The 26,212-nt window shown below is 40.0% G+C and overlaps 1 protein-coding gene across 7 annotated transcripts in view; it reads right to left on the reverse strand.

Moving 5' to 3' along the window:
- Window positions 1-26,212, reverse strand: part of obscnb (obscurin, cytoskeletal calmodulin and titin-interacting RhoGEF b) — a 487,178-nt gene that overhangs the window by 327,742 nt on the left and 133,224 nt on the right. For 5 of the 7 annotated variants that reach the window (XM_063044498.1, XM_063044502.1, XM_063044503.1 and 2 more), the window contains exons 28-30: window positions 23,836-24,105; window positions 22,373-22,639; window positions 20,733-20,999 (exon numbers count right to left, since the gene is read on the reverse strand). In XM_063044498.1, the coding sequence (XP_062900568.1) occupies window positions 20,733-20,999; window positions 22,373-22,639; window positions 23,836-24,105 (804 nt within the window). The remainder of the gene's footprint in view (window positions 1-20,732; window positions 21,000-22,372; window positions 22,640-23,835; window positions 24,106-26,212) is intronic. The other 2 variants (XM_063044497.1, XM_063044500.1) reach the window with 2 other exon arrangements.

Consider the following 26,212-nt stretch of genomic DNA (forward strand, 5'->3'; position numbering starts at 1 on the left):
ACGGGGATTGTGAGTGAACAGCTGTTTTCCAAGTCCAGCCACAAATTCTCAATTGGATTGAAGTCTGCATTCTGACTTGGCCACTCCAGGATGTTAACTTTGTTGTTTTTAAGCCATTCCTGTGAAGCTTTGGCTTTATGCTTGGAGTTATTGTCTTGCTGGAAAACACATTTTCTCCCAAGTTGCAGTTCTCATGCAGACTGTATCAGGTTTTCCTCCAGGATTTACCTGTGTTTTGCTGCATTCATTTTACCCTCTACCTTCCAAGCCTTCTAGGGCTTGCTGCAGTGAAGCTTCCCCACAGCATGATGCAGTCACCACCATGCTTCACGGTAGGGATGGTGTGTTTTTTTTTGATGTGTGGTGTCTGATTTACGTCAAACATAGTGCTTAGCCAGATGCCCAACAAGCTCAGTTTTGGTTTAATCAGACCATAGAAACTTCTTCCAGCTGACTTCAGAGTCTCCCACATGCCTTCTGGCAAACTCTAGCTGAGATTTCATGAGATTTTTTCAACAACAGCTTTCTCTTCGCCACTCTCCCATAAAGTTGCAACTAGTGAAACACCCAGGCAACAGCTATTGTATGCGCAGTCTCTCCTATCTCAGTCACTGAAGCCTGTAACACTTGCAGAGTTGTCATAGGTCTTTTGGTGGCCTCCCTCACTAGTCCCCTTCTTGCAGTTACTCAGTTTTTGAAGCCGACCTACTCTAGGCAGATTTACAGTTGTGCTGTATTTTTTCCCATTTCTTGATGATTGACTTCAGTGACTTGGAAATTTCCTTGAATCCACCTCTTGACTTGTGCTTTTCAATAACCTTTTCATGGAGATGCCTTAAGTGTTCTTTTGTCTTCATCGTGTATTTTTTTGCCGTGATACTAACTCTTCAGGAATTGGACTTTCCAGATACAGGAATATTTTTACTACTATCAATTGGAACACCTTGACTGCACACAAGTGATCCCCATTTAACTTTATGTGATTTCTAAAACCAATTGACTGCACCAGTGATGATTTAGTATGTTACATTAAAGGGGCGAAGACTTATGCAATCAATTATTTTGTGTTTTATATTTATAATTAATTTAGATCACTTTATAATTAAAGAGGCCTTTTCTCATGATGTGTCAAAAAAAGGCAAACTAAATCTACTGTGATTCAATGTTGTAAAACAATAAAACATGAAAATTTCCAAGGGAGGTGACTACTTTTTATATGCACTGTAATAACCTGGATTTTGAACTAGTAGTGGAGGTGAAGGTGTTAACATTCACTGCCTTTAATCCAGGGATTGAAAGTAATTTAGTAATTTCTTCAAATTTGTCAGTGGCTCAGCACTACGCACAGACTATCATTTTCGCAATATTTCCCGTCGTAATCACAGGAAATTACCTGATGTGAATTAAAGTTATGTTCACACAAGTCCTATTATAAGTTTAAGTACAGCTACTATAATTACAGATAAGAAAACTGCTTATCAGGACATAGTTTTATTTTCAAAATACAAGTGTTTTTGAAATACCTATTTGCCTGTGCTCCAATCATTACATAATCTGTAAAATGTTCAAAATATTGATAAAAATTTGTGCTTCCTACTTCAGAATCAGGTTTATTATCACTACATTGCATGACGTGAAGTTTGTTGTTTTGCAGCAGCAGTACAGTGTAAAAACTATTGTTACAAATCACAAAATAAAAAGTGCAAAAAAAAAGGAATAATTAGTAATGTTCATGGACCATTCAGACATTTGATGCGGAGGGGTAGAAGGTATTTCTGAATCATTGAGTGTGAGTTTTCTGACTCCTTCACCTCCTCCTTGATGGTAATAATGAGAAGAGGGCATGTCCTATATAGTGAGGATTTTTAGTAAGGGATTTAAAAAATATATATAATTGTGTTCAGTTAACTTGAGGACATTACTATTGTTACACCATTGATTTGAACAGGGATCACAGTACATAACTTGCTTTCTTTATGGGGAACCTTTCGAAAAGCTCAGCATTTATTACTGTATCTCTGCAGCCAACCACAAATCTTGGGCCACTAACACAAGAATTGGCAAGTAAAATAAATAATAAAAATGACAACATGGAGGGTAAATTGACACAGAGCCAGCTGGAGCAGCAAACTTCTCATTTCACCTTATGATACAAGAAGGTAACTGACATTCCAGTTTCAAAGTTCACTTTCTACCCAGTAACAAAATCATTTTAAAGGTACAACTAGGACTCATCTAATTCTGGACAATCTTCAATATGAAGCTGTCTGATATACAATACACAGAGATATTTAGCACTAAGAGATCATTTTGGTAGTGAAATTATATTTCTTCAAATGCCAACATTCCTGCAGATGCTTAGGATACCTATATTCTAAGAAGACCAAAGACAAATTATTCCAGTGAGGGGCTTTCAATCATTCCTATATTCAGGCATACAGGTCAGCAACTACTTAAAACTCTTACTCCACTCTAATCATGGAGCTACAAAAGTCTCAAGGAGTCAATAGTCAAAAGCAATGCAAACATCAGAAAAGTACCTTAAACTTAAATTAAAACACTTAAATTTGATGAACTATGCATAATTGCAAATCAATGACAAACAATGTTAGCAACTGACCAATAAATTATATAGCTATTATAATCATTCTTATAACTAAGTGCATCCCTCTGTTATGGAGGAATGCATTCCCAGAGAAACTCCCCTATTCCAATTTCCCGTAAAACAAGCCACTTTTTTCGCCATTGAAACTCATGTTTTAAATAGAGGTGCATTCGTATGGGAAGCATTTTTCCCCAACTATAATGACCCTGCTGATATGTGGTCAACAGACATGGGAATTTTGATTGCATAGAATATCGAAGGGAAAGGTTAATTAACTAGAAATGGATATTATACTGTTCGATAAAATATCACTGTTTAAGCATTGAAAGAAGAAATTGCCTTGTCATTTTCCAAAGAAAATCAATTGTGGCCTCCTGCTGTGAATCAGCTACCTGTGATCACTGTCTTTGGTAAATCAGTTCAGTTCTCAATGTACATCTTGTTTTTTTCCACAAAAATATGTAATGGAAAATTTTTATTCTGTATCTCAAAATTTCTGGTGGTGATTTGTTACCTAAATACAGTAAAATGGGGATTCACTATTAAGTAAGTACTGCTTACAAGCAGAGCTCATTTTCTTACCATTCACTTTGACAACAGCTTTAGAACATGCTGCCACAGTCTGACATTCATAAGTTCCAGCATCCTCCTCTACACTTTTACAAACAATTAGTCTGGCTTCATTCCCAAAACAAGTGATTTTATGCCTTTTTGAATTTTTCAAAAGCTTTTCATTCATAAACCATTCAACTGTACAGTCTGGTTTAGACGTTTCACAGTGCAAGATGATATCTTCCCCTTCAGTGACAGAAACTGAGGCTGCCAACTCTTTTGTTATGAAAGGTGGCTTTTCTAAAACAATATGAAAATATGTTAACTTTATAATATCTTCAATAACTTCTGTTTAACCATTTGGGATAAGGTACTATGTTTATACATGAGGTTATCCAATAAGTTAAACAATATGAAGAACTGATTAGAATAAAAGCAGAGAAAATCATCATACTTGATTAGGCTGAAGATTTCTAAACAATGAAAGATGAAACGGCTATGTATTAAAAATACCTTTTTCCTAACTTCATTTATATGATGAAAAGAATGTCGTAAACGCATTGAATTATGTTGCAAGTGCTTGAAAGAACAACTACTTGACACTTAACACAAAAAAACATATAACTAATACAGAAAGTGTTTCTAAGGCTGGTGAGCCTGACATCAGTTGTGGGAAAGTTATTGGAAGGTATTCTAAGGAACTGGATATACAAATATTCGGATAGACATGGACCGATTAAGGATAGTCAGCATGGCTTTGTGGCTGGTAGGAAAGGTCTAATCAATCTTAAAAATTTTGAGGAAGTTACCAGAAAAGTAGTTGAAGGCAAGGCAGTGGCTGTTGTCTACACAGACTTTAGGCAGGCACTTAACAAGGTCCCGCATGTGAGGCTGGTCAAGAAGGTTCAGTCACTCCGCATTCAGGATGAGGTGGTAAATTAGATGAGAAATTGGCTTTATGGGAGACGCCAGAGAGTGGTAGTAGAGGGTTGCCTCTCTGACTGGAGGCCTGTAATTAGTGGTGTGCCACAGGTCATTTGTTGTTTATCATCTATATCAATGACCTGGATGATAATGTGGTTAACCAGATCAGTAAATTTGCAGCTGACACCAAGATTGGGGGTGTGGTGGACAGTGAGGAAGAATATGGGCTTGCAGAGGGATCTGCATCAGCTGGAAAAATGGGCTGAAAATGGCAGGTGAAGTTTAATGCAGACAAGTGCGAGTTTTGCACTTTGTAGGACCAGACAGGGTAGGTCTTGCACACTGAACGGTTAGGGCACTGAGAAGTGTGGGAGAACAAAGGGATCTGGGAATACAGATACATAGTTCATTGAAAATGATGTGATAGATAGATATGGTTGAAAAGAAAGCTTTTGCCACATTGGCCTTCATAAATCATTGTATTGAGTACAGGAGATGGGATGTCATTTTGAAGCTGTATAAGACGTTGGTGAGGCCTAATTTGGAGTATTGTGTGCAGTTCTGGTCACCTACCTACAGGAAGCATATAAGCAAAGTTGAGAGAGTACAGAAAGATTTACAAGGATATTGCAGGTCTGGAGAACCTGAGTAATAATGAATGATTGAATAGGTTAGGACTATTCTTTAGAATGTAGAAAATTGAGAGGAGATAGGGTATATGCAAGCAGGCTTTTTCCAATGAGATTGGGTGAGACTACAACCAGAGCTCATGGGTTAAGGGTGAAAGCTGAAAAGTTTAAGGGGAACATGAGGGGGGAAACTTCTTCAGTCACAGAGTTATGGGAGTGTGGAATGAGCCACCAGCACAAGTGGTGCATGCGAGCTCAATTTCAACATTTGAGAAGTTTGGATAGGTATATAGATCGTAGCGGTATGGAGGGTTATGGTCCTGGTGCAGATCGATGGGAGAAGGCAGTTTAAATGGTTTTGGCACGGACTAGGTGGGCTGAAGTGCCTGTTTCTGTGCTTTACTTCTCTATGACTTGGTAAACTCTAAAAGAAAATTAATTCCCCCATGGAGCCTTAACATTTGGCAGTAAAAAATGAACAGCTGAATAACTACCATGGCATCATAATGAAAAAGAATTAGCCAAGCTCTCATTCTTGGGAAATTCTTATTTAATAGTGGAGATGTAAAACGTATAATCGCCAAAAGAATGAACTAAGAGACACAGCAAATAGTGAGAAACAACATGCTTCAAGATTTACAGATGAATTTACCTATCTGATCTGGTGCAGACCATACCCATCCGATCAGAGGCAAGTAAAGCAAACAAATTTTCATACATAGCTCTGGAAGCCTTTGTCAACCATGCAGATGCAAGTCTTCCAGTTGGAACTCAGAAATTAGCCATGAACATGGGAAATTAACTCTCTAAGAACCTGGATGTAGCCCTACAAGTCCTCATGTATGTCCAAAGTTAGTGCTTGCACCAAATTCAATCTTCTACTAATTGCACCAACATACTGCTCAATGGATATAATCCATCAAGCATCAATAACGATGTCAACCAAGACCTTCACATAATATATACACATTTCATTAATTATTACTACTGGGTCCACATACAGCTTCCAGCTATTTAATCCTAATAGGCATATCATTGTATATGAATTTGACAGAGGGCGGAGCCGAGGATGATGGCACCTAACGGCAACTCCTTTGCTTGCATCTTCAGAAACAACTCTATTCTATCTTTAATATCACTCTATTTTCCTTTTCAGGGTTCTTTTGAAGACCCTGACTTGGAGTTACATGATGACTTCGGTTCTTTGTGGAAATGGGACCCACCCGCAGGGCCTCACAACCGGCCACTTTTTTGATATGCCAAGGACATGGCGTGGAATACTAGTGCGCCTTCAGGGTGCTGGATTTTTGTGGCTCTGAAGGCAGGTGGATTCGAGGTCAGTGCTACCGCCTGATGTGTCGTGGGAGTACACGGAAGATTGAAAACAGCGAGCTGGCTGTGTGCCCAGAGACCCAAGTTCTGTGGGCACAGAGCTCAAAAAAAGTGATGCAACAGACTTTTAACACCATAAATCGGCGAGTTGTTTTGTAATGTCTCCCCTCTCGTTGTGAAACAGGGACACCTCTTTGTCCCTTATTAGGGAGAGAGACAGAGAGACAAAGAGAGAGAAAGAGAGAGAAAGGGAGAGAAAGGGAGAGAAGGGGAGAGAAGGGGAGAGAAGGGGAGAGAAGGGGAGAGAAGGGGAGAGAAGGGGAGAGAAGGGGAGAGAAGGGGAGAGAAGGGGAGAGAAGGGGAGAGAAGGGGAGAGAAGGGGAGAGAAGGGGAGAGAAGGGGAGAGAAGGGGAGAGAAGGGGAGAGAAGGGGAGAGAAGGGGAGAGAAGGGGAGAGAAGGGGAGAGAAGGGGAGAGAAGGGGAGAGAAGGGGAGAGAAGGGGAGAGAAGGGGAGAGAAGGGGAGAGAAGGGGAGAGAAGGGGAGAGAAGGGGAGAGAAGGGGAGAGAAGGGGAGAGAAAGGGAGAGAAAGGGAGAGAAAGGGAGAGAAAGGGAGAGAAAGGGAGAGAAAGGGAGAGAGAGAGAGAGAGAGAGAGAGAGAGAGAGAGAGCGAGCCTGTGGTATGTCGAATACTGGGTGAATGAGTGGTCTTTGGGGTACTGCAAGTCTGTCTTTATTGATGCTTTGCTGCACGCGCAAGTGCTCAGTGAGAGACGCAGATGCTTTTCTGCTGGTGGGAGTGGGGGGGTCATTGCTTTGCTGCTGCGTGGGAGGGGAAGCTGGGGAAAGGCTTTGGGGTTCTAACATTTAACTGTCATTCATTCTTTGGGGCACACCTCTGTTTTTCATGGATGTTTGTGAAGAAAAAGAATTTCAGGATGTATATTGTATACATTTCTCTGACATTAAATGTACCTATTTAAACCTATTGATATTCCATTCACTCCTACTCCCTTCCTTTGCATCTCATTTCCTTTTCATTTTGCAGTCTCTTCATTTTTACAAGGTGCAGATATTATTAACGTACAACTCTTACTTCACTGTTAACTAAGGGTACAAGTCAATATGACTTTGTGTTTCTGATCAATCTTGTAGATGTTTCCTGAGGTGGTTACCAAGGAGATTAATGAAGAAAAGATGGTAGATGTCATCTACATGGACCTAAGCATGACGTTTAACATAGTCCTGCATGGGAGGCTGGTTCAGAGGTTCAGTCACTTGGCATTCAGGATGGAATAACCAATTGCATCCCGCATTGGCTTATCAAGAGAAGCCAGAGTGTGGTAGTAGATGGCCACCTTTTGGACTGGAGGGCTGTGACTAGTGGTATGCCGCCAAGTCCTTTGTTCTTTATCATCATATTAATGATTTAGAAGACAACGTGATAAACCAGATCAGTAAATTTGTGCATGACATTGAGATTCGGGGGCATAATGGACATTGAGGAAAGCTATCAAAACTTTCAGTGTGATCTTGAACAGTTGGGAAAAAGGGCTGAAAATGGCAGACCCATTTTAGAGTATGACTTGAGCAGTGCTGGTCACTTACCTACAGGAAATATATCAAATAGCTTGAAGGAATGCAGAGAAAATTTACAAGTATGTTGCCAGGACTTGATGGCCTGAGTTTTTAAGATAGGATTCTATTCCCAAGAGTGCAAGAAAATGAGGGGAGTTCTTATAGAAGTACACAAAATTATGACAGGGTGAATGCACACATGGTCTCTCCCCCCGCCCCGCCCCCCCAAAGTGCGTGAATTTAGAACTAGAGGTCATAGGTTTAGGATAAAAGGTGAATATCTAAAGGAAATCTAAGGGGAAACCTTTTCACTTAGAGAGTGTTGCAAGTGTGTAATAAACTGCCAACCGAACTAGTAGATGCAGTTTCAGTCATAACATTTAAGAGAAGTTTAGATAGGTATATGGGTAGGAAAGGTTTGGAGGGATATGCTTCAGGTGCGGGTAGATGGAACTGGGCAGAAAATCAATTCTGCGTGGATTAGATAGGCTGAAGGAACTGTTTTTGTACTGTAGTATTTTATGACCCTATGTAAACATACTTTCGTGCTTTAAGTGAACCAAGAACCCACATTGGCAGCTGCAGAATTTAAATTCAGTAATTAAATATATATGAAATTAAAAATAAAACTAGCCTCTGTAATGCTAACCATGAGAGTACAGGATTGTTATAAAGGGCCATCTAATTTTTTTTAGGGAAGAAAATCTTCTATCTTTACAAATTCTGGCCTACATGACTTCAAGGATGAAATGACTCCTTTATTTAAGAAGGTCCAAGGCGAGGGAACTACAGGCCAGTGTGTTTAACTTCATTGGTGAGAAAGTTACTACAGGGGATTCTGAAGGACATGACCTACCTGGAGGTGAAAAGGTTAATTAAGGATGGCTTTATGCAAAAGACCATAAGACATAGGAGCAGAATTAGGCCATTCAGCATATGGAGTTCACTCTGCCATTCCATCATGGCTGATCCCGGATCCCACACAACGCCACATATCTATCTCTCACCACATCCTTTGATGTCCTGACCGACCAGGAAATGATCCTGCTGCGTTCACCAGCATTTTGTGTGTGTGTTGAATGATCAACTTTTGCCTGAAATATGCGCACAGTCTTGACCTCTACCGCAGTCTGTGGCAGAGCATTCCACAGATTTACTACTTTCTGGCTAAAGAAATTCCTCCTTACCTCTGTTCTAAAGGATCATCCTTCAATTTTGAGGCTGTGCCCTCGAATTCTGAATACCCCCACCATAGGAAACATCCTCTCCACATCCACCTTATCTAGTCCTTTCAACATTTGGTAGATTTCAATGAGATCGCCTGCATTCTTCTAAATTCCAACAAGTAAAGGCCCAAAACTGCCAAACGCTCCTCATATGTTAACCCCTTCATTCCTGGAATCATCCTCGTGAACCTCCTTTGGACACTCATATTCAATAACAACACATGCCTTCTGAGATATGGGGCCCAAAACTGTTGCCAATACTCTAAGTACGGCCTGACTAGTGTCTTAATATTAATATCTGTTTAATGGGATAAAGAAACTGCCTTCCTATATCTGTAGACAAGGCCTATAATATGGAATAATATAATTGTGACATTCTTTGTAAAAAAAAAAGAACTTGGATCATCCTTCACTGAATGAAGGATACTCTTAATTCAGTATTTATTATATTTACATGTAAATTTCATATTTTGATATATTTTTAACAAAAACTTTACCTTTTACTGTCAGGACGGCAGAGGTTTTCAGATCTCCAGCTTCAAAAGTTATATTACCAGAATCTTTTACTGAAAGCTTTTTAACTGTTAAAGTATGATAGCCATCCTTTAGTGAATTAATTTCATTCACATCATTGGTATGGAGAGGTGTTTTATCCAAGAACCACTGCACATTGCTATAATCTGATGGTGATATCCTGCACTTAAATGTTGCTGATTCTCCTTCAAGGACTTCAACATCTTCAAGGTCTTCAATCATTCGAACTTTCTGACCTGTAATCAGTACATAAGAATTGCATACATGCTTCCTCGCAGGGATCCATGTAGAGGAGAATATTAGAGTTCCTCACTTAAGACCGAGATTTAGTCCAGACTGATGAAATGAAGGTCTTCTCTTGTTGATGGTATTAGTAAAAGAAGTCTCAGTAGAGTTTTCAACCAATGTGAATACACAGCACAGCATTTTCTTCACACGTGTAGTTAGCTGAAGTTTTATACTCCTACATGCAATTTGTTATTTTGAACCTTTCAATCTGTATATTCTTGTTTTTAGAACATAGAATAGTACAGCACAGTACAGGCCCTTCGACCCACAATGTTCTGCCAACCCTCAAACCCTGCCTCCCATATAATCCCCCACCTTAAATTCCTCCATATACCTGTCTAGTAGTCTCTTAAACTTCACTAATGTATCTGCCTCCACCACTGACTCAGGCAGTGCATTCCACGCACCAACCACTCTCTGAGTAAAAACCCTTCCTCTAATATCCCCCTTGAACTTCCCAGCCCTTACCTTAAAGCCATGTCCTCTTGTATTGAGCAGTGGTGCCCTGGGGAGGAGGCGCTGGCTATCCACTCTATCTATTCCTTTTATTATCTTGTACACCTCTATCACATCTCCTCTCATCCTCCTTCTCTCCAAAGAGTAAAGCTCTAGCTCCCTTAATCTCTGATCATAATCCACACTCTCTAAACCAGGCAGCATCCTGGTAAATCTCCTCTGTACCCTTTCCAATGCTTCCACATCTTTCCTATAGCGAGGCAACCAGAACTGGACACAGTACTCCAAGTGTGGCCTAACCAGAGTTTTATAGAGCTGCATCATTACATCACGACTCTTAAATTCTATCCCTCGACTTATGAAAGCTAACACCCCATAAGCTTTCTTAACTACCCTATCCACCTGTGAGGCAACTTTCAGGGATCTGTGGACACGTACCCCCAGATCCCTCTGCTCCTCCACATTACCAAGTATCCTGCCATTTACTTTGTACTCTGCCGTGGAGTTTGTCCTTCCAAAGTGTACCACCTCACACTTCTCTGGGTTGAACTCCATCTGCCACTTCTCAGCCCACTTCTACATCCTATCAATGTCTCTCTGCAATCTTCGACAATCCTCCACACTATCTACAACACCACCAACCTTTGTGTCGTCTGCAAACTTGCCAACCCACCCTTCTACCCCCACATCCAGGTCATTAATAAAAATCACGAGAAGTAGAGGTCCCAGAACAGATCCTTGTGGGACACCACTAGTCACAATACTCCGATCTGAATGTACTCCCTCCACCACAACCCTCTGCCTTCTGCAGGCAAGCCAGTTCTGAATCCACCTGGCCAAACTTCCCTGGATCCCATGCCTTCTGACTTTCTGAATAAGCCTACCACATGGAACCTTGTCAAATGCCTTACTAAAATCCATATAGATCACATCCACTACACTACCCTCATCTATATGCCTGGTCACCTCCTCAAAGAACTCTATCAGGCTTGTTAGACATGATCTGCCCTTCACAAAGCCATGCTGACTGTCCCTGATCAGACCATGATTCTCTAAATGCCCAGAGATCCTATCTCTAAGAATCTTTTCCAACAGCTTTCCCACCACAGATGTAAGGCTCACTGGTCTATAATTACCTGGACTATCCCTACTACCTTTTTTGAACAAGGGGACAACATTTGCCTCCCTCCAATCCTCTGGTACCATTCCCGTGGACAACGAGGACATAAAGATCCTAGCCAGAGGCTCAGCAATCTCTTCTCTCGCCTTGTGGAGCAGCCTGGGGAATATTCCGTCAGGCCCCGGGGACTTATCCATCCTAATGTATTTTAACAACTCCAACACCTCCTCTCCCTTAATATCAACATGCTCCAGAACATCAACCTCACTCATATTGTCCTCACCATCAAGTTCCCTCTCATTGGTGAATACCGAAGAGAAGTATTCATTGAGGACCTCGCTCACTTCCACAGCATCCAGGCACATCTTCCCACCTTTATCTCTAATCGGTCCTACCTTCACTCCTGTCATCCTTTTTTTCTTCACATAATTGAAGAATGCCTTGGGGTTTTCCTTTACCCTACTCGCCAAGGCCTTCTCATGCCCCCTTCTTGCTCTTCTCAGCCCCTTCTTAAGCTCCTTTCTTGCCTCCCTATATTCCTCAATAGACCCATCTGATCCCTGCTTCCTAAACCTCATGTATGCTGCCTTCTTCCACCTGACTAGATTTTCCACCTCACTTGTCACCCCATGGTTCCTTCACCCTACCATTCATCTTCCTCACCAGGACAAATTTATCCCTAACATCCTGCAAGAAATCTCTAAACATCGACCACATATCGACCTCAATGCACAGCAGATTTACTCTTAAGCAAAGATATAAACTGCTGGAGAAACTCAGTGGGTCAAACAGCAACTGTGAGGGAAAAGGAATTGTCAGCATTTGAGTTGTGATCCTGCACCAGGGCTTCATGTGAACAGGGAAAACAGCTGATAGAAAGAGGAAAGGATGACGAAAGAGCCAAATGGTTACAATGAACTGAGGAGGGATGAAGGACGATGGGCATAAGGAGCACACTGGGGAGGGAAGAGGGTAGAGTTGGGAGACAGAGGCAGCTGGCTAATGTGGAAAAGGAAACTTAAAAAAAAGATACAGGAGCGTTCGGGGTGAGTGGATGGTAGTGGTGGAACAAAGCATGAAAGTGGAAGAGGCTGGAGGGTGATAAACAAGGACACAAAGGCTCTAGGAATTGGAAGGAAGGTGACAATGAGAAGCATTAAGGGAGAGATGAGTAGCAGAGAGTCAGGAACACAGAAAGGAGAGACTGCCTAAAATTTGAAAATTCACTGTTCATATGGTTGTAGCCTAGGCTGGCAGAATACAAGATGTAATGGGAAGACCAACATTTTTCCTCCAGATTCCAGCATCTGCTATTTCTACTATCTACAAATGCAATCTTAAAATGAACAGGACAATCAAACTGTTCACCCAATAGCTCATTTGCATTGCACAATGCCTTTTGATGGATGTGCCTGATGCTGCACAGTTGGATGAAAGAAATTGGTATTTTGGCCAATGCACCAATTCCTGCTAGCCTGCAAAACTTGAAGTGGAGGTACACTGAAGGGAGAAAAAAGATCTATTGTGTTGATTTTTAAATTACCAGATAGTGCTCTGGAAGTCACAATGGAGAAAGGTGATGAAGAAGATATATCCAACAGATGAGAAAATTTTGTCTTGACAAAGTTCCAGGACAGAATGGGCAAAGATGAATACATAGCAAATAGTTGGAAGATTAAACCCCAGTTTAGTGAACAGTGCACAATAAAAAGAAATGAATAGTATTAACCGGCTGCTTACAAGAAGACTTGCACTCATGGAACTAATGCCATTGTTAGTACTACCTTACAACATTTTACCTTAATGTACTCAATGATCTCAAATTCCATATTTTGGTTTCATTTCATTCAATCAATTCAATACTGATATCCTTTCCCCTGTTGTCACTTTCAAGTATTAACACCATCATTTTGTTTAAAATTCTCTTCCGATGCTTTGCTATAATAGTTGAGAAACTATTCTAGGTTTAGCCATGGATAATTCTTCACAATAATTCTTCAGTCACAAACATTACCATGATGGAAAACTCAGCGCACAATTCTTGGGAGTGGGCTCCTCAGAAATATTATTTTTCACTTGTTTTAATCAATAGATAAGTCCGTAGGAGAACTGCTGTTATAAAAAGGTAAAAAGGTTCAAATGTTTATGTTGCAGCGTGGACCTTCACTGACAACTTCCTCTCAGAAATAACATCAGCAAAGATTTGTTATTGCCTTCAAATACTATTTATTTCCCAATTTGAAGGACTAGTAAAATGTGCAGGCATAATCCAAATGGAGTTGGTATTCACATCTTTTTACTGCAGCCACAAAATTGGAACAAATTTCCCGTCATGTAAGATAGTGATAATAAACTTGATTCTAAGTCTAAAATAGGTCCCTGTACTTCAGGTAATCTTAGAAATTTACTGCAAAAGAAGGACAACATCTGACTCATCATGCTTATACCAAGCAAAAAAATGGAATTACTTAAATTACTCCTACTTCCAAATTCCCAATTCATAGCCTTCGAGTTTATGGCTTTCTTACCAAAGAACATTTTTAATATCCTGAAATCTTTCACCTTCAACATCCTTCGAGCCCACTACTCCTGTCTATGATAAAAAATCAACTACCAATTAATTTGAAAGTCAATTCCATGGTTATCAATAGTGCTACTAATGGAAACGTCCAACTATTTATGAAATATGACTATGGTTTACTCACGGCCGATCTTAAACTCAATTTGCCAATTTTCCAATAGCTACAGTATTTCACTTTTCGTAATTTTTTGAAAATTTTCTGAACCCAGGAAGTGACAGGGGTACAAAAAGCTTGGATTCTGTGCAGTAAAGATTCAATAATTTATCTAGCATATGGTGACACCAGTGTAATATATTTTACAGCAGAATCCTGGTAGACTTGCTGCCTCAAAGCTACAGCAATCCATGTTTAATCATGATATCCAATGCTGAATCAACATACACAAAATGCTGAAGGAAATCAGAAAGTCAGGCAGAATCTATGTAAGAAAATGAACATTCCAAGTGTCCTGGTTTCCACTTATACCAAAGATGTTCTGGTAGGTGGACTAATTGTCTACGGTAAACTGCCCCTATTGTATGTTGGGGATGAGTTGACAATATGTGAGGAGAAAAAAGTTCAAAGTTCAAAGGAAAATGAAATAGGATTAGTGTAGGATTACAGTAAATAAGTGTTTGATGGTTTGGATCAATAGACTAGCTTCCTCGTTGCATGATTGTATGACATGAGCACCATATTCCTCTCTTGGAAACTAGCAACTGCACATGTTTCTTATTTCCTGATTAGATAATTATTACAACAAGAACACTGAGTGTCTGCTAACTTTGAGCCACGTTATCCCTCAAAAATGCTCAAACTAGATTTGTCTCAGAAAATCACCTGTCACATAATCTCTTTAACCAAATCGGAAATCACACCTCCCTATTTGGCATCACGAGGATCTTAAAACTCCACCAAACAAGCTATCTGGACTAACATCACCTGCTGCAACAAAAGAATTCCCCTATATTTGCAGCACTCTACTTCAATTTCAAATAGAAAGAATACTCTACCTTTAACAGAAAAAGACCTGATCGGAGAAGCTGATATTAGCATATCAAGAGCATGGCTAAATGAAACCATCGATACAAAATCCAATGTGCGGAACAGTTTGCATTGTTGCTCCATCCACTTCAACAAATATTTGAAATTCAATTAATATATTAATATATTAACATAGAATAACTTAAAAATTATTTACCATAGTTGATTATACTGTCAAGATGTAACAAGAAAAAGACTGACCTGTTCAGAAAGTTCATTTGAATTTATCATGTGCTGCAATAGCAATTTGTCATCCCACATCTGAGCACCTCCCACACCAACATAATGTTTTAACACTTTTTCCTCAAATTACTCATTTCCATATTTCTTACTAATAACAGCATGGAACAGTACAGCATAGCAGTCTCAGACCCTTCAGCTTAAACCTGTAAATGATTCAAATCCCTATACTTGATCCTGTATATTCATGTCTATATAACAAACAGCTATATAGTGTCTAATACACTTGCACAGTACTGTAGCAATTTTACGCATTGCACTGTATTGCTGCTGCAAAAAATAAATCCTGACACAAATGAGTGATGATAAACCTGATTCTGATATGGGTCTCTATTGGGAATTGAGAGAGGGAAGATGGGAAGGAGAATGGAATCATGGTTGGAAAAAGAGAAAGGGAGAAAGGATCCCTCCTTTCGGGAGCAAGAAGCACCAGAGAGAGATTCTGTAATGATCAATAAACTAATTGCTTGGAACCAAATTACTTTGCCTGGCGTCTCAGGATTTGGTGTGTCTGCACCCATGCCAACGCTGCCCGACACTCCTTCTTTGCCACCTGCCCCATTGCTCTCCCGCTGCGCTCCACCCCTCACTATTCCCAACATCCTTTGCTCCTGCCAGATGTACAAACTCTCCCTCTGCTCCACGTTGACAAATACAGTAGAGCTGTCGGGGAGGGTTTAAACTGATTTGGCAAGGTGGTGGGAACCACAGTAAAGGGACTCAGGATAGGATGGATGGTAAAAAAGCAAAGATAGCATGCAGTCAGGCTGTTAGGAAGGGCACACTGATGATAGGACAAAATTGCAACCAGCAGGGTGAGTATCAGTGCATTAGGGATGCAAGATCAAAAAGGTAGCAAATACAGTACTCAAAATGTTATATCTCAATGCACAGAGTATAAGAAATAAGGTGGATGATCTTGTTGCTCCATTACAGATTGTCAGGTATGATGTCGTGGCCATCACTAACTCGTGGCTGAAGGATAGTTGTAGTTAGGAGCTGAATGTCCAAGGTTACACGTTGTATCGGAGGGATAGGAAGGTAGGCAGAGAGGGTGGTGTGGCTCTGCTAGTAAAGAATGGCATCAAATCAGTAGAAAGATGTGATATAGGATTGGAAGATGTTGAATCCTTGTGGGTTGAGTTACGAAACTGCAAGAATAAAAGGACCCTGATGGCAGTTACATGCAGGCCTCCCAACAGCAGCTGGGATGTGGACCACAGATTACAACAGGAAATAGAAAAGGCACGTCAAAAGGGCAATGTTATGATAGTCATGGGAGATTTCAACATGCTTGGGAATGGATCTGAACAGAGTGAGTTTGTTAATGCCTACAAGATGGCTTTTTAGAGCAGTTTGTCATTGTGGTGAGTGTTGCTTTGTCATTGAGCCTGCTTGGTGACCAGCTATACTGGATTGGGTGTTATGTAATGAACGAGGAGATTAGGGAGACTAAAATAAAATAACTCTTATGAGGCAGTGATCACAATATGATTGAATTCAACTTGAAATTTGATAGGGAGAAAGTAAAGTCTAACATAGCAGTAATCAGAGGTTTAAAGGAAATCACAGTGGTATGAGAGAGGAGTTGGCCAAAGTAAATTGGAAGGAGGTGTTGCCAAGGATGACAGCAGAGCAGCAATGGCTTGAATTTCTGGGAAAAAATGAGGAAGGTGCAGGATAGATGTATTCCAAAAACAAAGCAATACTCAAATGACAAAATGGGAAGACAAAGGATTGGGAAGCTTTTAAAACCCTACAGAGAGCAACTAAAAAATGAAATATGAAAGCAAGCTAGCAAACAACATCAAAGTGGATAGTAAAAGCATTTTCAAGTATGTAAAAAACAAAAGAGATGAGAGTGGATACAAGACCTGCAGAAAATGAGACTGAAAAAATAAGGCCAAGGAGATGCCAGTTGAACTAAATGAATATTTTGCATCAGTCTTCACTATGGAAAACACTAGCAGTGTGCCAGACATCGAAAGATGTGAGGAAAGAGAAGTGCGTGCAGTTACAAGGGAGAAGACGCTCAAAAAACTGAAAGACCCAAGGGTCCATAAGTCGCCTGGACCAGATGAATGGCACCGTAGGGTCCTGAAAGAGGTAGCAGTAGAGATTGTGGAGGCATTAGTAATGATCTTTCAAAAAATCATTAGACTCTAGCATGGTGCCAGAGGACTGGAAAATTGCAAATATCACTCCACTCTTTATGAAAGAAGGGATGCAGCAGAAAGGAAGTTACAAACCAGTTAGCCTGATCTAAGTGGTTGGGAAGATGTTGAAGTCCATTGTTAAGGATAAGGTTATGACATACTTGGTGACACAGGATAAGACAGGACAAAGTCAGCATGATTTCCTTAAGGGAATATCTTGCCTAACAAAACTGTTGAAATTCTTTGAGGAGATTACACGTGGGATAGATAAAGGAGATGCAGTGGATGTTGTATATTTGCCCTTTGACAAAGTGCACACATGAGGCTGCTTATCAAATTCAGAGTGCATGATATTACAGTGAAGTTACTGGCATGGTTAGAGCATTGGCTGATTGGTAGGTGGCAGCAAGTGGGAATAAAAGGATCTTTTCTGGTTGGCTGCCAGTGACTAGTGGTGGTCCACAGAGGTCGGTGTTGGGACTGCATCTTTTTATGCTGGATATGAATGATTTAGATGATGGAATAGTTGGCTTTGTTGCCAGGTTGGCAGATGATATGAAGATTGGTGGAGGGCAGGTAGTGTTGAGGAAATAGGAAGTCTGCAGAAGGACTTAGACAAATTAGGAGAATGGGCAAGAATGTGGCAAACGAAATACAATGTTGGAAAATGCACGTCATGCACTTTGATAATAGAAATCATTATGCAGACTGTTTTCTAAATGGGGAGAAAATCCAAAAATCTGAGATGCAAAGGGACTTGGGAGTCCTTGTGCAGAACACCTTAAAGGTTAAGAATCAATGGTGAAAAAGGCAAATGCAATGTTGGTATTCATTTCAAGAGGTCTAGAATACAAGAGCAGGGATATGATGCTGAGGATTTATAAGACACTGATGAGACCTCACCTTGATTATTGTGAATAGTTTTGGGTTTCTCATCAAAGAAAAGATGTGCTGGCAATGAAGAGTGTTTAGAGGAGATTCACAAGGATGATTCCAGGAATGAAAGGGTTATCATATGAGGAACATTTGATAGCTCTGGATCTGTACTTACTGGAATTCGGAAGGATGAGGAGAAGTCAAAAACAGGAAAGGAGCAATCACTCTAATGGGAGTACTCCCAATAGAGTGATTGCTCCCTTCCAGCTTTTGATTCTTCAGTGGCCACCAGGACAGTGATGTGCAGATCAGAAGACAAATTTTGGAAATCTGCAAAAATAAGAGGGTGGCTTCAACTTCCCTAATATAGATTAGAATCTCCTTATTTGCAAAAGGTTTAGGTAGAGCAGAATATGTTAGAGGGTCCAGGAAGGATTCTTGACACAGTATGTACCAACTAGAGGAAAAATCATACTGGATCTAATATCAGATGACAGAGCTCCATAGGGTTATATTTTGAAGATAGTCACAACTCCCTGACATTTAGAATAGCCATGGATAAACACAGGAGCCAAAGATACAAGGAAGTATTTACTTGGGAAAGACTAATTACGATGGTATTATAAAAGAACATGGAAGCATAAATTTGGAACAGATGTTTTCAGAGAAATGTACAGCAATATTTTGGGGGCTATTTAAGGAATACTTACACTGGGTTCTGGATGGGTTTGTCTCTGACAAATGAAAAGGATGGAAGGGTAAAGGAACCATGGTTGACAAGGGAGACAGAACGTTTAGTCATGAGAAATAAGGAAACATAAGGCAAGGTGCAAGGTTAATAAGCATCAGGTATAAGCATCCCAAAATTATTTTATTTTCCATATTCACTCTTTTTTAGACCAATATGGCTGAGAAATAAAATCAACTCTTTTTCGCTTCTCAATATTATGCAGAAAAAACATTTAATTAAAGACATATCAAGCAACAGGAATTCTGAACAAGATATTAAATATGTTAGATGGGTGCATAGGATATACTTGTCAGTGCTCAGATGCATCAAGGAGATCAAAAAAAATTCATCACTTGCCTCTTGAAGTGCCCAAGTATCCTTTAAACATTGCAATTGTATTTGACTCCACCACCTCAATGACAGTGAATTGAGGTTATCAATCACTCCACATAAAAATAAGGTATCCACAAACCCCCTTTAAAATACCTTCCTCTCACCTTCCTTTTTCCAGAAATCCCTATCACAGGAAATAGATATATCAATCTAATCTATGTGGCTTTTCATTGAGTAAAAAAGTACGTTTATAACCTAATGAAAAATATTGACTATTTTACCCCATTTTAGACAGTTCAAATTCCTCATCTGTAGACTTTTCTCTTCTCTGCATACAAGTCATAAGACCATAAGAGACAGGAGCAGAATTAGGCTATTGAGCACATCGAGTCTCTTCTGCCATATCCCTCACAATCCCATTCTCTTGCCATCTCCCCATAACCTTTGACATCCTGAATAATCAAGAACTTTTGCTTTTAATGTACTGAATGACTTGGCATCCACAGCCATCTGTGACAATGATTCATAATCCTCTCGCTAAAGTAACTCCTCCTCATTTCTGTTTGAAATAAACATCCCTCTATTCTGAATTAGTCCTGGATTTCCCCACTATAGGAAACATCCTCTCCACATCCACTCTATCTACGCCTTTCAATACTCGACAGGTTTCAATGAGATCCCCCTTCATTCTTCTGAGCTCCAACAAGTACAGGCCTAGAGCCATCAAATGCTACTTGTATATTAACCTTTGCATTCTCAGAATAATTCTCGTGGATCTCTTTTGGACCCTCTCCAATGCCCCAGCACATCTTCTCACAATACTACAAGTGCAGTCTGACCAATGCCTTTTAAAGCCTCAGCATTATATCCTTGCTCTTATTCACAGATTTTATTCTTGTCATATTGAATAAATATAGATATTACTTAAGACAATGGCAAATACAAGTCCCTTGGTCATATAAATGAACAGTTCATTGAAGATTTTTTTCATTTTAAAGTTATTTAAAATAAAACTTCATATCACTGAAATTGCTCAATAAGCAATTTATCAAGTCTGATACTATGTTCCAGTAAATATTTCAATAAAAGATTTCCTTCTGTTCATAAACTTTCAATGTAATGACTTAATCTACATTAAGAAACAATTATAGATCTTATTGCAAAAAAAAATCTTTTTTCTAAAATCAGCTATATAGAATTTGATCCTGGAAATACAGTGAATTAAATGCACAACTGGTTCCCCATAATAAAATTAATCTAGGTCACAGATATACCATTCATATATACGGATTAAAAGGAACGATCAGTTAATAACCATTGGTAAACATGGAATGATCAATTCATTCCTTTAAATATTAATATCTTATCACATCAAAAGGATTATCTTGTGGTAGAGATTATTTTATAAAGATTTAAGCTACTCTACTCATTATGTGAAATGATTAATGGATCATGAATAATGGTGTGTTAGTCCATGAAACCAAAAATTAAAGTTTATAATCCATTAGTGATGTGCATACAACAACTGATGGGATACAAATGATTCAGACCTGCAACCGACAGCAGAGCTCTTGACTGTGCATTACCAATGTCACATGTGTAGTGGTCACTATCAATTTTCTCTAGCTGATTAATTTTAAGGCTTAGTAAACTGCCCTTCTGTTTCATCTCATACTTCTTGCTCGACTTTATTTCTGCCATCCCTTTTCTCCAGACAGCCCTGTCTGCTGGCTGTTCAGTTTCACACTCAAAAATTACAAATCCTTTCTCTTCGGTTTTAATGTCATGTAATTCCTTGACAAATCGATTTACAACTTCTGGAAAAGATGTGAAAGTACAAATATATTCACAAATAAAATTAGTGAATATGACATACTCAGATAACTACAAATTAAATACTAAATTGATACAGAGTAATTCAGCAATTTTTAGCATAGAATCATAATGTCATACAGCATGGAAACAGGCCTTTCAGCCAACTGGTCCATGCTCCATCCAAGCCCATGCTATTTACTAGTATTTGGCCCATAACTTTCTAAACCTGTCCAATCCATGAATCTGTCCAACTGACTTTCAAAAGTTGTTATTATACCTTCCTTGAACAATTCTTCTGGCAGATTATATACGTAGATACCTCTCTATTTGTAAAAATAAAGTTGCCCCTTGTTTCTGTTAAATCTTTCCCTTCTCACCTTAAAACCCACACCATAGTTCTTCTAATCCCCATTGACTACTATAATGCAATCCCAACAATGTAGTCATTCCCTTATTTCTCAGACCCACCCACAAAATCTCACTGATGATCCTTCAGGAATGTCATCTACTGTGACATTCCCCTTAATCAAAAATGCAACACACCCCTCCTCTTCTTCCCACACTTCTATCCTGCCTGAAGCGCCTGTGCTCCTGAACTTTAAGCTGCCAAAATCATCCCTCCCTCAGCATGTTTCTATGATGTCCATAATATCCCAGTCCTACATATACACCAAGCCCCAAGTTGTCAGACCTCTTGTATTGAAATAAATGCGATTCGATCCAACAGGCTTTCCTCACTCCTGGTCATTCTCCTGCCTGTCATGTTTATTCAATTTGCTACCACAACTTTCATATCACTTTCCAGCCTCTTCTTTGCCTCCCTGAAGCTTGGGATCCCACTTGCCTGACAATCTAGTTTAAACTTACTCTAATAGTAGGGAGTTAGGATGATATGGAGTGCACTTCAGAAAAATGTGAAAACTTGGTCTATGGTTAAAAAGAGAGGCACATTTCCCACTTTAATAGAGGATTTTAAAAATTCATATTTACACCACAGCTTCCTCAATTCATTAATGTCTGTAATATCCAAGAACTTTTCCCAAGTTCAAATCGCACAATATCTAAATACTCTAATACAAAATTACCATTTCGCCCAGGTCCTATATCACCATATGGCATGGAAATTAAAAGTGCAGTCATAACATTCAAGAACTCAAGCATTCTATTTCAATTAATGATTTGCTTTTTTTTGTAAATTAATTACTGCCCAGCCACTTAACTCTAGACTTAAATACAGTCTATAAATCAATAGTGAGTGGTGATTCTTGACTGAATAAATATCTGCAATATCCTAGTACACACACACACTATAGTTAAATTAATAAAGAATAAGGATGCCAGAAGTTGAAAATAGAATTAATTTTTTTTAATTTACCTTTTACCGTGACAGTGGCTTTAGAATTAGAAACCTCTGTTCTGCATTCATACTCTCCAGAATCTTTTGTAGTAGTTTGATGGATTATCAATTGGCTTACAGTTCCATGATGAGATACTTCATACTTAGTGCTCTTTCTAATTATCTTGCCATCCTTAAACCACTTAATTGAAGAATCAGGCTTAGAGGTTTCGCAGCACAGTACAATATCTTCACTTGCTATTGTCACCATGTCCTCAAGCTGCTTTATGATTTCAGTTGATTTTTCTGAAACATAAAAAAATCAATATTCACACATTTTCCAATCTTACATGGGTCTTTGAAAGTGTTATGTTTATTTGCAATCTAATTAACTTATTCCTTTGTAAACTTACGACAGGGAAATGGGTATCAAATTTAAACATCTCTAACTGGCTTTCCCTTAATAAGTGAGAATAGTCACTCATGAAAAAGTCACCCAACCCCTCCGTAGGCTGATCTTGGAAAGTCAAGGGGAACGAGAAACCAAGAGTATACTAATTTGAGCAATGCAGTGGTCAGAAGTATAGTGCATAGTATAATATTGTTCCTTGCTTCTGAATGAGGTAATGAACTTTCACGAGTAGGGGTACATTTTCTTCCTCGTATGAACAGTATGAATTGAGACTTGATTGCTTAGTTAACCAAAAATAAAATCAATTATGCATTCCTACCTCTCAATAAATTTACTAAATCAAGTCTCTTCTCAGTTAATATTGAATGACCAGCTATGAAAATAGTTAACAGAAGAAAACACAGAAACATAGAAAACCTACAGCACAATACAGGCCCTTCAGCCCACAAAGCTGTGCCGAACATGTCTTTACTGTAGAAATTACCTAGGGTTACCCATAGCCCTCTATTTTTCCATGTACTTATCCAGGAGTCTTTTAAAAGACCCTATTGTATCTGCCTCTACCATCATTGCCGGCAGCCCATTCCACGCACTCTCCACTCTCTGCGTAAAATACTTACCCTTGACATCTCCACTGTACCTACTTCCAAGCACCTTAAAACTGTGCCCTCTCACGTTAGCCATTTCAGCCTTGGGGAAAAAAGCCTCTGACTATCCACACGATCAACGCCTCTCATCATCTTATACACAGTTCAGTGCTACTGTTCTTTGATTAGTAATATTCTTGGATAGATACATGTGACATTTGCATATGCTTTAACAACTATATGTTTATTCAGAGAAATTACTGTAACCTAGAAAAATACCACTGGTTCTACACCAGTTCCAAGAAGAGCGATCCCCTTGTCCAATTCCTTATCCTATTTCCCTATAGCCCAATGATTTATTCTTAGGGTCAGAATTAATATCACTGACATATGCTGTGAAATTTGTTGCTTTGTTGCAGTATACAGTGCAATACATACACAGACTTTGCTGTCTGCTTAGACAGTGGGTAGAGTGTAGGAACAGTAACGTTTTCAGATCATACCTTTTACCATCAAGGAAGCTTTAGATTTGAGATTCCGCACATTGAAAACAACTTCACCTGCATCTGAAAGAGCTGCTTCCTTAATGCTGAGTATATACTTTCGACCAATATTAAATGCTTCAAACCGTTCATTGCCTTTCACTAACTGCCCATTGACAGTCCAGTAATGTTCATCAATGCTTTCATGAGAAAGTATACATTCAAAAGATCCACTTTCTCCCTCTTTAATCTCTGTGCTTTTTAGCCGCTTTGTGATTCCAATATCTAGATCTGCAATAAACGGAAGTATTTAAAATGAAAATCAGACATATTTTTATTGAATGGTCTAATAGACAAATGGAATCAATAATATTCATTAAAGGAGAGGGACTAAAATCCTATTGATTAATACTTTGAAATATTATAGCATTAACATTTTGGAATGCTATGTACTTGGCTTGTTTTCATTTGTGTTCTCGTCCACTCTTTCTTGTTGGAGATTGGCAGGTTGGGGGGTTTGGGTGAACTGTTAAGTTTTTTGTGGAGGGAGGGGTTGGCGGTGTTTGGGTTTGTGAGTTTTGTTTCTTTTTCTTTTGGTGCGTGGAGGATTGATGTCTTTCTTTCAACGACTTATATGTCTTTTCTGTATTCTATGGCTCTCTAGAGAAGACAAATTTCAGAGTTGCATTCTGCAAATATACTTTGATAATAAAATGAACCTTTGTTAAGAGTATTCCCAATAAACAAGTATATATGGGGAATATTCTTTAACAGGCCAAGTACATTCCAAATAGAAGCAACACACATAAAAGTTGCTGGTGAACGCAGCAGGCCAGGCAGCATCTCTAGGAAGAGGTACAGTTGACGTTTCAGGCCGAGACCCTTCGTCAGGACTAACTTAAGGAAGAGTAAGGGATTTGAAAGTTGGAGGGGGAGGGGGAGATCCAAAATTATAGGAGAAGACAGGAGGGGGAGGGATGGAGCCAAGAGCTGGACAGGTGATAGGCAAAAGGGAAACGAGAGGATCATGGGACAGGAGGTCCGGGAAGAAAGACAAGTGGGGGGGGGGAACCCAGAGGATGAGCAAGGGGTATATTCAGAGGGACAGAGGGAGAAAAAGGAGAGTGAGAGAAAGAATGTGTGTATAAAAATAAGTAACAGATGGGGTACGAGGGGGAGGTGGGGCATTAGCGGAAGTTAGAGAAGTCGATGTTCATGCCATCAGGTTGGAGGCTACCCAGACAGAATATAAGGTGTTGTTCCTCCAACCTGAGTGTGGCTTCATCTTTACAGTAGAGGAGGCCGTGGATAGACATGTCAGAATGGGAATGGGATGTGGAATTAAAATGTGTGGCCACTGGGAGATCCTGCTTTCTCTGGCGGACAGAGCGTAGATGTTCAGCAAAGCGGTCTCCCAGTCTGCGTCGGGTCTCGCCAACATATAAAAGGCCATATCGGGAGCACCGGGCGCAGTATATCACCCCAGCCGACTCACAGGTGAAGTGTTGCCTCACCTGGAAGGACTGTTTGGGGCCCTGAATGGTGGTAAGGGAGGAAGTGTAAGGGCATGTGTAGCACTTGTTCCGCTTACACGGATAAGTGCCAGGAGGGAGATCAGTGGGGAGGGATGGGGGGGACGAATGGACAAGGGAGTTGCGTAGGAAGCAATCCCTGCGGAATGCGGGGGGGGGGAGGGAAAGATGTGCTTAGTGGTGGGATCCCGTTGGAGGTGGCGGAAGTTACGGAGAATAATATGTTGGACCCGGAGGCTGGTGGGGTGGTAGGTGAGGACCAGGGGAACCCTATTCCTAGTGGGGTGGCGGGAGGATGGAGTGAGAACAGATGTACGTGAAATGGGGGAGATGCGTTTAAGAGCAGAGTTGATAGTGGAGGAAGGGAAGCCCCTTTCTTTAAAAAAGGAAGACACCTCCCTCGTCCTAGAATGAAAAGCCTCATCCTGAGAGCAGATGCGGTGGAGACGGAGGAATTGCGAGAAGGGGATGGCGTTTTTGCAAGAGACAAGGTGAGAAGAGGAATAGTCCAGATAGCTGAGAGAGTCAGTAGGCTTTGCAAGAGACAGGATGAGAAGAGGAATAGTCCAGATAGCTGTGAGAGTCAGTAGGCTAAGAAGAGGAATAGTCCAGATAGCTGTGAGAGTCAGTAGGCTAAGAAGAGGAATAGTCCAGATAGCTGTGAGAGTCAGTAGGCTGTGAGAGTACACTTCCTCCCTTACCACTATTCAGGGCCCCAAACAGTCCTTCCAGGTGAGGCAACACTTCACCTGTGAGTTGGCTGGGGTGATATACTGCGTCCAGTGCTCCCGATGTGGCCTTTTATATATTGGCGAGACCCGACGCAGACTGGGAGACCACTTTGCTGAACATCTACGCTCTGTCCG

The sequence above is a fragment of the Mobula hypostoma genome, chromosome 3 (assembly GCF_963921235.1).
Source record: "Mobula hypostoma chromosome 3, sMobHyp1.1, whole genome shotgun sequence".
NCBI lineage: Eukaryota > Metazoa > Chordata > Chondrichthyes > Myliobatiformes > Myliobatidae > Mobula > Mobula hypostoma.